Below are 13,952 nucleotides of genomic sequence, written 5' to 3'. Positions count from 1 at the left end.
CTTACATCTTTGATTGCCAATTTGAGAGAAATAATATGTAAACAGTGTTTATTTTATTTTATATATCTTAGAAAAACATTTGTCGCTATAAAATAAAATGCTGTCCCTTTTCATGTCACAAAAAACATCGTGGAAAATGCCATTGGTCGTTGCACCTAGAAGTCTAGACGCCCTATATTTTACAGGCAGCTTTGTCACTTGTTCCAGAAAGTTTGGACATGGAGTTACATACCACCACTCAAATTCACAGGCAAAGGATGCCCGTGGCCTAGTGTGAAGATGAATGTTTCCACAGGTATTTCCTTATTGTTTTGAAACGGGTGGCCTTTTACTTAATTAATTGTTGTTGTTCCATTGCAGAAATGATGGAGGATTCCCACTTTAACTCCTCTTACTTCTGGTCTCCTGTTCCCACGGTGCAAGGACAGGTAAGGCTGGACAAGACTCCAGACTAGGGTGTGCCCCCCCCCCCCCATGAATATTCTGAGTCTATACAGTTCCGTAAAAGTAATGGATTGGATCGGCATTCCGATGTCTGCCAATAATTAAAAGTTCATGGCTCAGAATCTGTATCGATAGTGGAAACATTTATATTTGCGCATTCCCACTCCTGTCCAATATTTTCTATAATGTGAGTTGCATTGGTTCCTCAACACAAGATACACACCCTCCATATTTTCTTCTGTGTCAACAGATTGAGAATGCCATGTTCCTGAACAAGATGAAAGAACAACAAGAGAAGAATCTCACCTTCCCGCCTGCCTCCCACTACCAAACGGCTGTACTAACTATCCCGGGGCCCTGTGTCAAGGAGGGAGGGGGGCAGCTTGGGGGCGGAGGACACCTACACCCCCCTCACACTCAGAACATCACAGTGGTTCCTGTGCCTTCTACTGGCATCATGACGGCAGGTGAGTTTGGTTCCATGTCTACGCTCAACATGGTCTTGTCAGAAAACTTAAATAAAGTACTAATTGAACACAGGAACAAATTTACACAATGTACCTTTATGTTATAGCCACAAGTAATATGTTTACGTTTTGTATAGTCCAAAACAAACGGAGACTGGGAGTCGAACCAACAATGAGTGCTCACCACTAGACTAAACCACCCACCCACCCTGATACAATAGGCTTGTTCGAGATGGGATAGGCGGACGCAGATCTGCGCAGGTTTTACTACGGCCTCGCCAAGCGCGTTGCATGACGGTTAGAATGTTGTCCGACTTGCTCTGAAAATCTGACGAGGCGAGGCGCCGAACTCCCGCGGGAGCGAGCCGCGCGCAGCCTTCAGAGCGAGGCGCCACAGTACCTCTCAGCCGGCTGCTCCCGGCTGGGAAGCGACTTGCTACGGTTGCGCAAAGCGCCTATTGGCTCAGAAAACTTGTCAGTCACCAGCCACGTGACAGCCAGGGAGTTATGAGACGTTTGATTGATTGATTGAAAACTTATTATGTTATGCGTTATCATCATATCATCATGATAAACTTCAAGCTGTCAGACACATACACACATGCGTCGTCTGTTTTGCCTCAATACTGTATATATAATTCTGTTTTGCCTCAATATACACAGTATACATATATATATTGATGCAAAACAGAATTATTCAGCAGTGTGTTGTGTGTGCGTGCGGCCAGGAGCGCGCAACAAGATGGTATACATTATGGTATATGAATAGTATATTCCACTATAGCAGTATATGGTGTGCTGTACATTTGAATCTGATCTAATTTTGCACACGGCCATCGCATTATAATGAGCTGGACAGGTGTGTAATGTGTGTGTGGTGACGTGAAAGCGTATCTGCCATGCAAGACTAGGCGAGAGGCTCTCGTGAAATCGGCAGTGTCCGCCTTTTTAACTCCTCCCCCGGCTTCACTCGGCTACTCTCGTCTACTTTCGAGGCGAACCGAAATCCATCTCGAACAAGCCTAATGTTACGGTTAGGGTTTGACGGTTATGCTGGTTAATTTAAGGTAACAGTGTGGTTAAGGTTAGGGTTTGGTCGAGTCAGAAAAGTGTGTTCCAAATTACTGCTCCTTAATGATGATGATTATTTAGCTTTAAGTATTGTTCAGAGACGATTTTGGCTGGCAGGAAGTACTGCTGCAAAAAAAAATTTGGCGCTGCGATGGCAAGCTCCACATTCTCTGCCCTTTAATCACTGGAAACAGTTATTAGCTGATGTTGTAAAAAACTTTTGTTTGTCTCGGTAGTCTAGAGAGGTAAACACACGTGCCTCCCATACGAGTGCCCCGGCCCCCGGGTTCATGCCCCAGCAGGGGAGCTCAAACATTTTCTGAAAACGTTAAAAGTTTATATTTTATATGTACTTATTTGTAATACTTATATGCATTGTACATTTTCGCAAATATGTCAATATATTACTTATGGCTATATCATAACGTACAATATGTACTTTATATGAATCAGGCTCCTACAGATTGAGGAAGCATAGCGATTTCTAAGCATTGAAATACATCTAAAACGTCATCACTAATTGAGATGGATCAATAGATGGCATTTTTCTGGGGGAAACCCTGCCATCAGAAGTTGAACACTTGTCTATGAACACCGTTCAATGTTCCTCAGAACATCCTGCTTGACGTTCGTACTTCCTTGTCTCCTGGAGGGGCGGGGCTTATCACGGTCATGCAGCCAAAGCTTAGCTTGTCTGTTTAGAAGACCCCGTGTAGAGCTGACCCAAATGCATCAACGCTTCGGTAGCTGCTGTTGGTAAGAATCGCCATAATCAAAATTCAAATGCATCTTTTTATGTGTGACTTTTTTACATCACTCCTAAAAATAGCAAAGATTAACATAAGAAACATTTTGTAGAAATAATACATATCCATACACATGTAGCTATGAGAATGTTCAGAAAACATATCCCCCCACAGCTTTCATCTACCCAACGCAGGGAAACTGAAGGCACGTGACGAGTGAGGCAGTAAAAAATAATTAAGCATTTGGAACAATTTCAAAATGTACCACGATGACTACTGAAAAGTGGAGTTCCAGCAGTGTAGAAGGAAACTGGCATATCACAGTTGAACAACAATGGGTCTAGCGACTCAAGCGAAGACTGTAAGTAAGCTGCTATAGTCCATGCCTCGCATTAACAGTTTCTTAATAGGCTATGGCTCGGCTTGCACAACTTTCCAACAAATTATTTATTAGGCTATTATGTTAGGCTTAGATTATGTCACAATCTACTGAAAATGGATTAACCTCTGGTCCCTCACAATAACACTAATATGAAAAGGTTAATTTTCTTTGATTAACACTTTCTTCGCCAGGCTTATGTACATCATTATACCATCCTCTGCCAGCTCTATTTGTCTATGGAGATGTTCCCCTTCTTTGCAGGGCTATAACTTTTTAAATTGTATTGCTAAATTGACATTACTATGGCCCATTCAACATCAAGTATATATTGTTCAGGGTGTAGCAACGTTATACTTTTTCATTCACACATTCATACAAAAATACGGTCTGAAGTATAAGTATGTTTTTATCGTTTCTGCAGCTTTCTGCAGAACGTGATTTATAGCCCTAAATGCATTATATTGATGATTGTATACAGTTTGATAGCGATCGGCGCGAGATAAAAAAATTCAAATGGACGTGCTTCTAGAAGTTACTACTTATCATCTGATGTTGACCGGATGGGGGGGGGGTCGTTTATAATTCCGTGGCCAACGTTAGATGATTCATCTAGTGTGGGTGATATGATCATTAGAGCAGTTTGTATCGAACACATTAAAAAAAAGCTGAAACTCACCGCAGCTTCCTCGTAGCGTTGGGCGATGAGCGTGGAGCAAAAATATTCCTATTATGGGATGTTGAAATATGCGATCCATCTCCAGGTTGTATAATAGTATATACGTCCAAATCATGTTGTTTATCGAGTTATTGGTAACGGATTGCTATCCATTGTGTCTAGCTCGAGTCCCGGGACTATTAGCGAGTGATCGGACCGAATTGGAATGAGCACCAGTTTCCGTTTGCGTGAATATTAAAGGCAACCAACTTGTGTTCAGCTTTTCTCTGATTGGCCACGACCCCCCGCCCCCTTTTGCCGCGAGCGCGGCAGAGGTCCCTGCAAGCGACAGAGGTCCCAAATGAATTGAATGAAGCGCGGAGCATAATGTATAATGTTATTTCGTGGAGCATAATGTATAATGTTATTTCGTGGAGCATAATGTATAATGTTATTTCGCGTTTGTAACGTCATAACATCAGTATGTATCTCCAGTGATAAAACCCAGTGCTCTATGATACACAGCGTGGATGGGCTTTCAGGTGGAGGGAGAGGCATGCATGTGCATAATTTCACCATAATCAAATACAGACATAATTGTGGATTATTGTACAATGGTCTTCTTACTGGCAGCAGAAAAGCATGATTTGTTTCTATACATATTTTTACTTTCAACTTTTTAGAAAGGTGTTCCACATGGCCCATGGGTGTAAAAAGAGAGCTTATTATTAATCAGTCAGCAGCCTCCACTGATGTTATGACGTTACAAACGCGAAATAACATTATACATTATGCTCCGCGCAATAAAGAGAGCTTATTATTAATCAGTCAGCAGCCTCCACTGATGTTATGACGTTACAAACGCGAAATAACATTATACATTATGCTCCGCGAAATAACATTATACATTATGGGACCTCTGCCGCGCTCGCGCTTGCAAAAGGGGGCGGGCGGTCACGTGGCCGTGTGGCCAATCAGAGAAACGCTGAACAAAAAGCTGAACACAAGTTGGTTGCCTTTAATATTCACGCTTCCGGTTTGGCCGATCGGCCACCAGATGGCGCTCTTGAACCGTTGGAGAGTTGAGAGGGGATCAACAGTAGATCTCAAGTCTCCGGGGGAGAAATATGAATGAGCATGGCAGGGAATGACGAGTTTAGGCGTCCTTGGCAGAGAAAGCTACAAGGCCGTAGCTTTTTTTGTCACATGGGCTTAAGACAATTTCACTTTAATTAGGCCTAAATTAGAGCTATTTTTTCTTGATAGTACATTTACTATAGTACATTTAGGCCTAATTAGTACACTTACTGCAAAGATAAATATTGTCTCGCTTTACTAGCATCAGTTTGACAGTTGATAACTACAAGCAAAACTGGCATGAAGACATGCTAGTGTCAGTAGCAGGGATTAAAGCGCTCCGTCCTACAACGGATTTCTGTCAATTTGATTTGGAGTCGCGGCGGATTTTGCATCAATTGGCTACCTGTGTACAAAAGGCTGGGAAATAATTTAGCGGACTAACCCTTTAAGACGCCTGTTATCTTGTTGTATGTACCTCGCGAGTGTTGTGATCTCAGAACAAGAGTTGAAGTTCAGTTTGAGACATACGCTAGTTTGAAAAGTGACCGTTAATATAGTTATTTCTTTCATGTGGGATCCAGTCTGTGATATCCAGATTGTTGAGTCAATGACAAAAAGTAAGTGGCCGCAGTTTATTTATTGTTTACCTGCTCATTTAACTGTGTTAGTGTGTTCAGTGTGATTGACTGGAAGAGGCGCTAAGTTGGCTAACATGATCCTTCCTATGATTGAGCTAATGTACCAACCGTCGTTAATAGGGATGTTCCGATCACATTTTTTTGCTCCCGATCTGATCCCGATCATGTGATTTTGAGTATCTACCGATACCGATCTTTCTCGATCCGATCAAAAAAAAATAACATGCAGACACAATTTGTAATAATTTGTTTAACCCAATGATGTTGCCATTTTACTGTGTGTAACCTGGCACATTATGTGATGGATATTTAGATAAGTGATATAATTTGTGTTATATATATATATATATATATATATATATATATATATATATATATATAGCCTATATGTATAGGACAGTTCCTTATTCATGCTTCAGAAGTAAATTGTCTTACCCATTAGTTTAGTATACCAGTATCTAATAGCAACTATTGTTATTACAACTGGATATTGCAACCCTGCTGGACAAGAAATCCACAAAGAAATAATATACATCACACCTTGGCGTTGCTATTTTTTTTTTTTTTTTTTTTTAATATTATAAACTGGTCAACACTGCTCAAAACCGCTTTAGCTGCCTGATGCGCCTGCGCTGTGATCACAGCGCAGGCGCATCAGGCACCCAATGCTGGAAATAAAGCTGTGTTGACCAGTTTATAACAATTATTTAAAATGTTTATTAGCAACGCCAAGCTTTCAAACCCTAACATTTGTCTGTTCGAAACCCTCGTGCAACTGTGAGTACCTTTGAAATTTCTCTGTGATACTTGTATAACGAATGGTTCGGTTAGAACCAGTTCTTCAGGGTAAATCTAGGTTGGTTTGCCATTGAGGAGCAAGGGACTGTGGATTCACTCGGCCAAACCTTGTTGGCGTGCATCACAGTCACGAAAGGGGCTAGCTACAACTATGCAACAGTAACCTGCGCATAATGCATGGCACAGACACGGAGCCCTGCGAAGCCTGCATACAGTAAACTAATTTTATCATTAATCTAACTGTTGTCCTTGTATCTTTACGCTTATTAAAACATTAAATAATATTTATAGGCTATAGCCTAGCCTCCCCTCGTTTGGCCATAATAGCCTATTCTCAAATGGCTATCCTATCCACTGTGGGCTATCTCCGCTGACGGACCAGTAGCCTATATCATATAATATCATATCATATTCCTATGTCTCCAAGGAATCGTGGGGCTCTGGGGAAGAAAGGTTGGGAACCCCCGCTATAGCCTATCCTTTATAATGTTATAGGCTATTTTATTTACAGTAGTCTATTTATGATTTTTGCCATAGCCGGTCTCAGTTATGCTGTGGCTGAGATGGATCGGGATGAATGAAGCTGGTTAGGAGACTGCTTCTCTTAACACTTTCCGTGCCAGCCATGCGGTGCCCCGGAACCCCGTTGCGTGCCAACGCCCACTTCAATGATAGAGCTCTCATATTTGCAAACGCATAAACTATATCTTAAATTATGGCTATGTGTATAATATGGCCGTCGCTTATCAATGACTTGTTTGCAGTCAACATTGTCGAAACGGATTGTTTTTTAATCGGTTCATTTCCGTTTTATACCATTTTGAAAAACTCGTTTTTTGAAAGTTTCAGGAAAATATAAAGACACACGCACACACACACATAGGGCCCACGTTGATATATAGGTGAAAAAAGCTCTGATTATCCCAATACTGGTAAAATAGATTCCTTACCTCAGATCAGATGTTCTCCAAAAAGATTATTCCAATTCCTGATCGCCATTCCAAATATCGATCGCGTTTATTGATCCAACGCTGGGTGGTCGAAACACTGATTCCACGCTGTTCTGATGGTCCACAATGAGTCCGATCGGCTCGAGTTACATGCCTGAGAAGTCAAATGTGGAAGCAGGACTTTTTTTTTTCATGCGTTTCATTCAAACCAATCCAAAGGGGTGCAGTACCATCCGGAGAGACGATAGGGGGCGGTATTTTCCCAATGGAGCTCAGAGAGAGAGTTCCAGTGGTAACGTGAGGCTAGATTGATGAAATCGCAAAAAAGAAAAAAACTATAATAATGTACTTCCTTTCTTGACAATAGCCAATAACAATAATACGAGAGAGAGCATACAAGAACAATGAATCTCACTGCCATGTAGCCTACGCCATGTGTAGCCTGCCTATGTGATCAATACAAACTTGAACTTGAATTCCATCACGCCTGTGCGGGAGCTCACAAATAGGCACACAAGCCAACCTTATTAGATAGCCTACATCTATAAACGTCACACAAGCAAATTAGCCTTACGAGTGTCTTAATGTGCAGCAAGCATTAGACATAGCTAGTTGAAATGGCCTAAGGCCTAAAAGAAAAAAATGGTTTGTTTCCGGTTGCCGACCGACCCTGCCGATTTAGGTGCGACCCAATTTATTTTATGATTTTTTTTTTTTTTTTAATTTTTTATCCACTTTTTCTCCCATTTTCTATATTTTCTCCCATCCCAATTTCGTATCATCCAATTCAACCCTCCCCTGTCACGGACGCTGTTTCTTGCCTCCCACAAGCCGGCTGCAATGTGGACTAAGTCATACATAGCACAAGTCCCCTCCGGTACTTGAGGTAACAGCAGTCGCATCTTTTCACCTGCGCAGCTCGATCTCTTAGTGGCGAGGAGTAACGCGTGGGAGGCTCACGCTGCCCCCGACACTTCCTGATTCTACTGCGCAGGCGCACCAACCGACCTGTAGGAGACTAGGAGTCGCTGTCCACCACGCCCGATCCCCACCCTTCAGTTTCCCTCCCCGTAATACGGCCAATGTGTATTACTGTGGACGGCCAGCTAAACTGAAAGCAAATGTGGAGCGCTGGGCTCGAACTGACGAGCCCAGCGTCTCCAGCATTCCGTGGCGAGTGCCTTGCCCACTACGCCACGTAGCCGCCCGTATATAATATTTTTTTTATATACAATAAAGTTTCATAGAAATCTTAGTCAAACCTTTAGTATTATGGATATTAAACATCCATGTTGTTGTGAACATTTTAATTAAATAAAGAAATTCCCTATCCATAGTCGCCGTGGGAAAGAATAAAATAAAAAATTTAATTAAATAAATTCCCTACCTACCCATGGCCTTAACTGACAACCAACAGGAAACAAACAATATTTTCTTTTATGCCTAATCAAGATTGCAATCAAATAATAGTTTGGATTTAGCCTGATAGTGATTCATCTTTTCTGAAAGAGGCACTGTCATGCAAAATCTGCTGAAAAACATGCACTGAAAAGTTATCGTATGTAGATGGTTGATTATTTGTGAGTCAACCCTTGCAAAAAGTATCGGTTTTATTTTTTATTTTTTTTTATTGATCTTTTTCCCCCTCCTTTTTCCTCCGATTTTCTCCCATCCCAATGTTAGTCGTTATGCCAATTCCCAATCCCCTTCCTGGTCGCTGCGCACTTACCCCCCACAGTCGGTCTGGGAGAGTGGAGGCTATCACGTGCTTCCTCCGACACACGTCCAGCCAATCAACCGCTTCTTTTCACCTGGCAGCGCGGATCCTCCCTGAGAGGGCGTAGCGTGTGGAAGGATCACACTATCCCACTTAGATCCTATCCGCGCTTAGCAGGCGCCCCGACCGAACTGTAGGAGTCGCTGTTTACAACGACCCGGACCCACCCCGCCAGCTTCTCCCACCCTCTAATACTGCCAATTGTATTAGTGTGAACAGCCAGCCAAGCTGGTGACAACCCCGGAGCTGTGAGCTGGATTCGAACAGGCAAATCCAGCCGCTTCGGGGTTGGTGACGAACGCAATCTCCGTTACGCCACCTGACCGCCCCTAGTATCAGTTTTATTTAATTAATTGAAAACAGCATTGATATTACGTAAAAGCAAACTGGCCGTAGAAAAGATGTTCAAAATAATCGAGTTCCAGAGAGGTAATGACTATTTCTGGGCCTTGATGGTCTTCGGTGTGATTTATATCTGTGTTTTGTAGTTTGTGAACAAGCACCCTGTTTATTCCCGGAGTTCTTTCCCCCCAAAAGAGGCGTGGTGATCACAATTCAGTGCGGATGATGTATTGCCGGTAGATGTCTTTATTTAAGTTTGTCTCTTTCTCTCTTTCTCCGTTTCTGTCTCTTGTATCTCTCTATCTCTCTCCCCCCCCCCCCCCCCCCCCCCTGTAGCGGGTCTGGTCATCACAACGCCCCAGGGAACACTCGTCTCTCCCACATCCTCTCAGTCTTTTGTCTCTGGACATCCCACAACTACTATGATAGTGTCTGCACTCCATGCCCCCAACACAGGTAACACACATGCTGGGACCCCCTCACTCCATGCCCCCCACACAGGTAACACACATGCTGGGACCCCCTCACTCCATGCCCCCCACACAGGTAACACACATGCTGGGACCCCCTCACTCCATGCCCCCCACACAGGTAACACACATGCTGGGACCCCCTCACTCCATGCCCCCCACACAGGTAACACACATGCTGGGACCCCCTCACTCCATGCCCCCCACACAGGTAACACACATGCTGGGACCCCCTCACTCCATGCCCCCCAACACAGGTAACACACATGCTGGGACCCCCTCACTCCATGCCCCCCACACAGGTAACACACATGCTGGGACCCCCTCACTCCATGCCCCCCACACAGGTAACACACATGCTGGGACCCCCTCACTCCATGCCCCCCACACAGGTAACACACATGCTGGGACCCCCTCACTCCATGCCCCCCACACAGGTAACACACATGCTGGGACCCCCTCAGTTAATGATGTAAAGTTGAATCATCTGCATTATGAGGCTATAGGCTACCTGTGGGTGGTGACATGTTATTGTCCACTAAGCAAAAGGCCACCTATTGTGTTATTACTTGTTTTACCCAGACAGCCTGGAGAAAAACACTTATTTTGTTCAATGCGCACTTGTTATTTTCCAATTAAAACTGATTGCATCATTTAACTGCAAAGTGCTGGCTAAGCTCAGGAGGTTCACGATAACAGGCAGAGTGTGAGCGGCTACCAGTAGGAAGTGTGAGTCTCGAATGTTTTTTTAAAGAGAATTGCTTATGCTTACCCAAGTTCTGTCAGGGATCACTTGCGTCATTACTTTAACTATTTATTGTAATAGCAGAACAAATGGCAATACAATTAGACTTGGCGGTATGGTTCTACTTGAGAGGCAGTGTTAATTTTGTCAACTAAATTGATGACGAAAGATGTTTGTCAACGAAGGTTTTTTTCATGACGACAAGACGTGACGTCACGTTATTGAATACCATGTGACGCTAACGAGACTAAATAGTTTATTAAATATCGTTGACCACAACTGAGGACACAAATGTAATTTACAAAAACCAGGATGAAATTTCTCTTCATGTATGTTGATATTGTTGACTAAAACAAGACGAGACAAAATAATTATAACGTTTCTTAATGCCATCGTCCCGACAGAGCAGTGTGACGGGGAGCTCTGTTATTAGCATTAGCTGAAGAGCTATTTGAAAAGATAGTTTTAGCTTTAACGTTACCTTGGCTAAAGTTGGGACTATTCATAATCCAGCTGCAGACCTGCAAGCAAAGCAAGTTGGCAAAGGAGTATTCCAAGGTAAATAACTTTTTCACCAGTAACGTTACATTCTTTCCATCTAGCTCACGCTAACTGGCTAACCTAGCTCACGCTAATGTGGCTAACTGATCGACCTCTCGCACACAATTAATGACATGTTGCGGACAGCCATACTGGTGACAATGTTTAGCTTTTAGTGCCAAATGATAAGAGTCTGAGGCGGAGTCTCAAAAGTGAATGTTGAATATTTATTGTGCATTAAAAATCACAACAGAGCCTCTGCTACTAGCTAACCTAAACGGAGCCTTCTGGAAGCAAGTGCAACAACGTATAATGTCCGTGTGGAACCAATGTGCCAACAACCTTTCCGTGGGTGAAGCATAGTTGTCATTTAATGATACTAATACTAATCTATACAATCACCTGTTGATTAAATACCATTACTTTCTAGTTATTACTAAAAAAAACAGTATATATATAAAACAGTAGCTGTAAGGCGGCTAAGTGGCGCAGTGGGCAAGGCGCTCGCCACTAACGCAGGAGATGCTGGGTTCGAGCCCAGCTCTCGGCGTTGCTACCAGCTTGGCTGGTCGTTCATACTAACACAATTGGCAGTGTTAGGGGTGGGAAAGCTGGTGGGTGGGTCCTGGTCGTTGTAAACAGCGACTCCTACAGTTCGGTCGAGGCGCCTGCTCAGCGAGGAAAGGATCTAAGGGGGGTAGTGTGATCCTTCCACACATTACACCCTCTCAGTGAGAGTCCGCGCTGCCAGGTGAAAAAGAAGCGTTTGATTGGCTACACATGTGTCGGAGGAAGCACGTGATAGCCTCCACTCTCCCAGACCGACTGTAGGGGGTAAGTGCGCAGCGACCAGGAAAGGGATTGGGAATTGGCATAATGACTAACATTGGGATGGGAGAAAAACGGGGGGAAAAGATTTATATAATTTTCTTTTTTTTAAACAGTAGCTGTAAAAAAGAAAAGAAAAAAAAGTTTTATAATATAAATTAACTAAAAATAGACAAATGTCATCCGTTTTCGTCGACAAAATCTAGACTAAAACAAAAAAGACAATTGAGACAAACTGACTAAGACTAAAATGCTCAGACATTTAGTTGACTAAAACTGACTAAATGAAGATGACTAAATATGATAAACGAAAAAGGAGCACTTGACACATGACTAAGACTAAAACTAAAATGAAAATAGCTGCCAAAATTAACACTGTTGAGAGGTTAAATCATAACCGCTTACACAGAAGATGAAGCATAACAGCACACTGACACTGAACGGAGCATTGCGAAAAGAATCCCCCATATGGGGATTTATGTTACAAGATGTAACTTACAGAGTACACTAGTGTAGTGCATACACTAATTTGTGCCAATTAGAAGTTGGTAAAAATGCTGTCCTAAAATATTATGACGCTTTTCCACTACATGGTACTGATTCAACACGACTCAACTGCGGTGTCGCTCGTACCAGGTACTTTGTTCTCCACTGCAGATAGTACCCTGTGGCCGCACTGCCACGTCTCAAACTCATTTCATTGGTCGCCCCAACTGCTTCTTCTGTTCTACACAGCTCGCTGGCACCTGTTTAATGCCATGGTGAACATTATGGTCACTGATATATATGCATTAAAAAAGGTTTCATCGGGGCGCCCTCGTGGCGCACGCATAGTGCCTCGCACACCTATGCGGCCGTCCCGGGTTCACCTCCCGCTCCCGGTGACATTTGTCGCATGTCTTCCCCAACTCTTCTCCCGTTCATCCTCTCCTCCTCTGTCGGTCATGTCTGACCATGAAAAAGCAATAAATGCAAAAAAGAATATTGTGCTGTCAGAACAGTCTTGTGTTTGCAGGTTAAGTATCCGTGTTTCCCACAGGATTTTGTGAGACTGTGGTGGGTGAACCTCGTACCCTCTAGGGCAGGGGTCAGCAACCTTTACTATCAAAAGAGCCACTTTTCCCCCGTCCCACAAAATAAAATGCTCAGGGAGCCGCACAACCTATTTACCCTTAAAATGAAGATAACACAGTGTATAACGTTTTATATATCCCCAAGCATACCCCACATTTAGCATAAAACGCCTGACAATTGCATAGCCAAAGTAATTTGCGATGTATTATACTTTATACTTATAGCACACAGTTTGTTGCATTAATGGGATTATAAAGCAACAAAAAGAAAAATGTTTAAAACCTGTTATAATAAAGGAAAACCTCAAACTCTTATGAAGAGGAGAAAAAATACTGGCTGTGTAGACCTATTTTTTAATAAAACACAGAAGAGGAGACAAAACACTGGTGTCTGTAGACCGACTTTGAAATAAAACCCTGAACTATTCAGGTATATTTGAGTCATTCCCTTATTTGTGGAACATTTATAAAATAGAAAGTAGTCCACTTTGAAAAAAGAATACCATGTTTAGACCGACTTTGAAATAAAACACATAAAAGGAGAAAAAACACTGGCATCTGTAGACCTACTTTGAAATAAAACCCTGAACTATGCAGCTCTATTAGAGTCCTTCCCTTATTTGTGGAAAATCTATCAAATAAAAAGTAAATTTTTCATTGTTCGCAAATTTCGCACCACATATCAGGCATAGAGGTAAGCCTTTTGTTGACTAAATATCTTAGTTGATGAAATATTTTTTCATTTCAGTGTCACAGTATGACATCGATCTCCAAAATAAGAAAAAAAGTAAATAAAAAAGTAAAAAAAAAAAAAAAAAAAATTGGCCAGGGAGCCGCAGCTGATTGGCTAAAGAGCCGCATGCGGCCTCGAGGCCGCAGGTTGCCGACCCCTGCTCTAGGGCATGCCCCTCCCCCGGAACTTTTTTTTTTTTTTTTTTTAAGTTTT

The 13,952-nt window shown here is 42.6% G+C and overlaps 1 protein-coding gene across 1 annotated transcript in view; it reads left to right on the top strand.

Moving 5' to 3' along the window:
• The window catches only part of znf384b (zinc finger protein 384 b), a gene marked incomplete at its 3' end in the record, with an annotated part of 51,541 nt that overhangs the window by 722 nt on the left and 36,867 nt on the right, over window positions 1–13,952 (top strand). Inside the window, 3 exon segments of the mRNA XM_084336041.1 lie at window positions 361–428; window positions 695–911; window positions 9,687–9,806. Of these exon segments, the coding sequence (XP_084192167.1) occupies window positions 363–428; window positions 695–911; window positions 9,687–9,806 (403 nt within the window). The 5' untranslated portion in view covers window positions 361–362.

The sequence above is a fragment of the Notolepis coatsorum genome, assembly GCF_963971535.1.
Source record: "Notolepis coatsorum genome assembly, chromosome: 19".
NCBI lineage: Eukaryota > Metazoa > Chordata > Actinopteri > Aulopiformes > Paralepididae > Notolepis > Notolepis coatsorum.
This window is presented reverse-complemented; position numbering and strand designations above follow the sequence as displayed.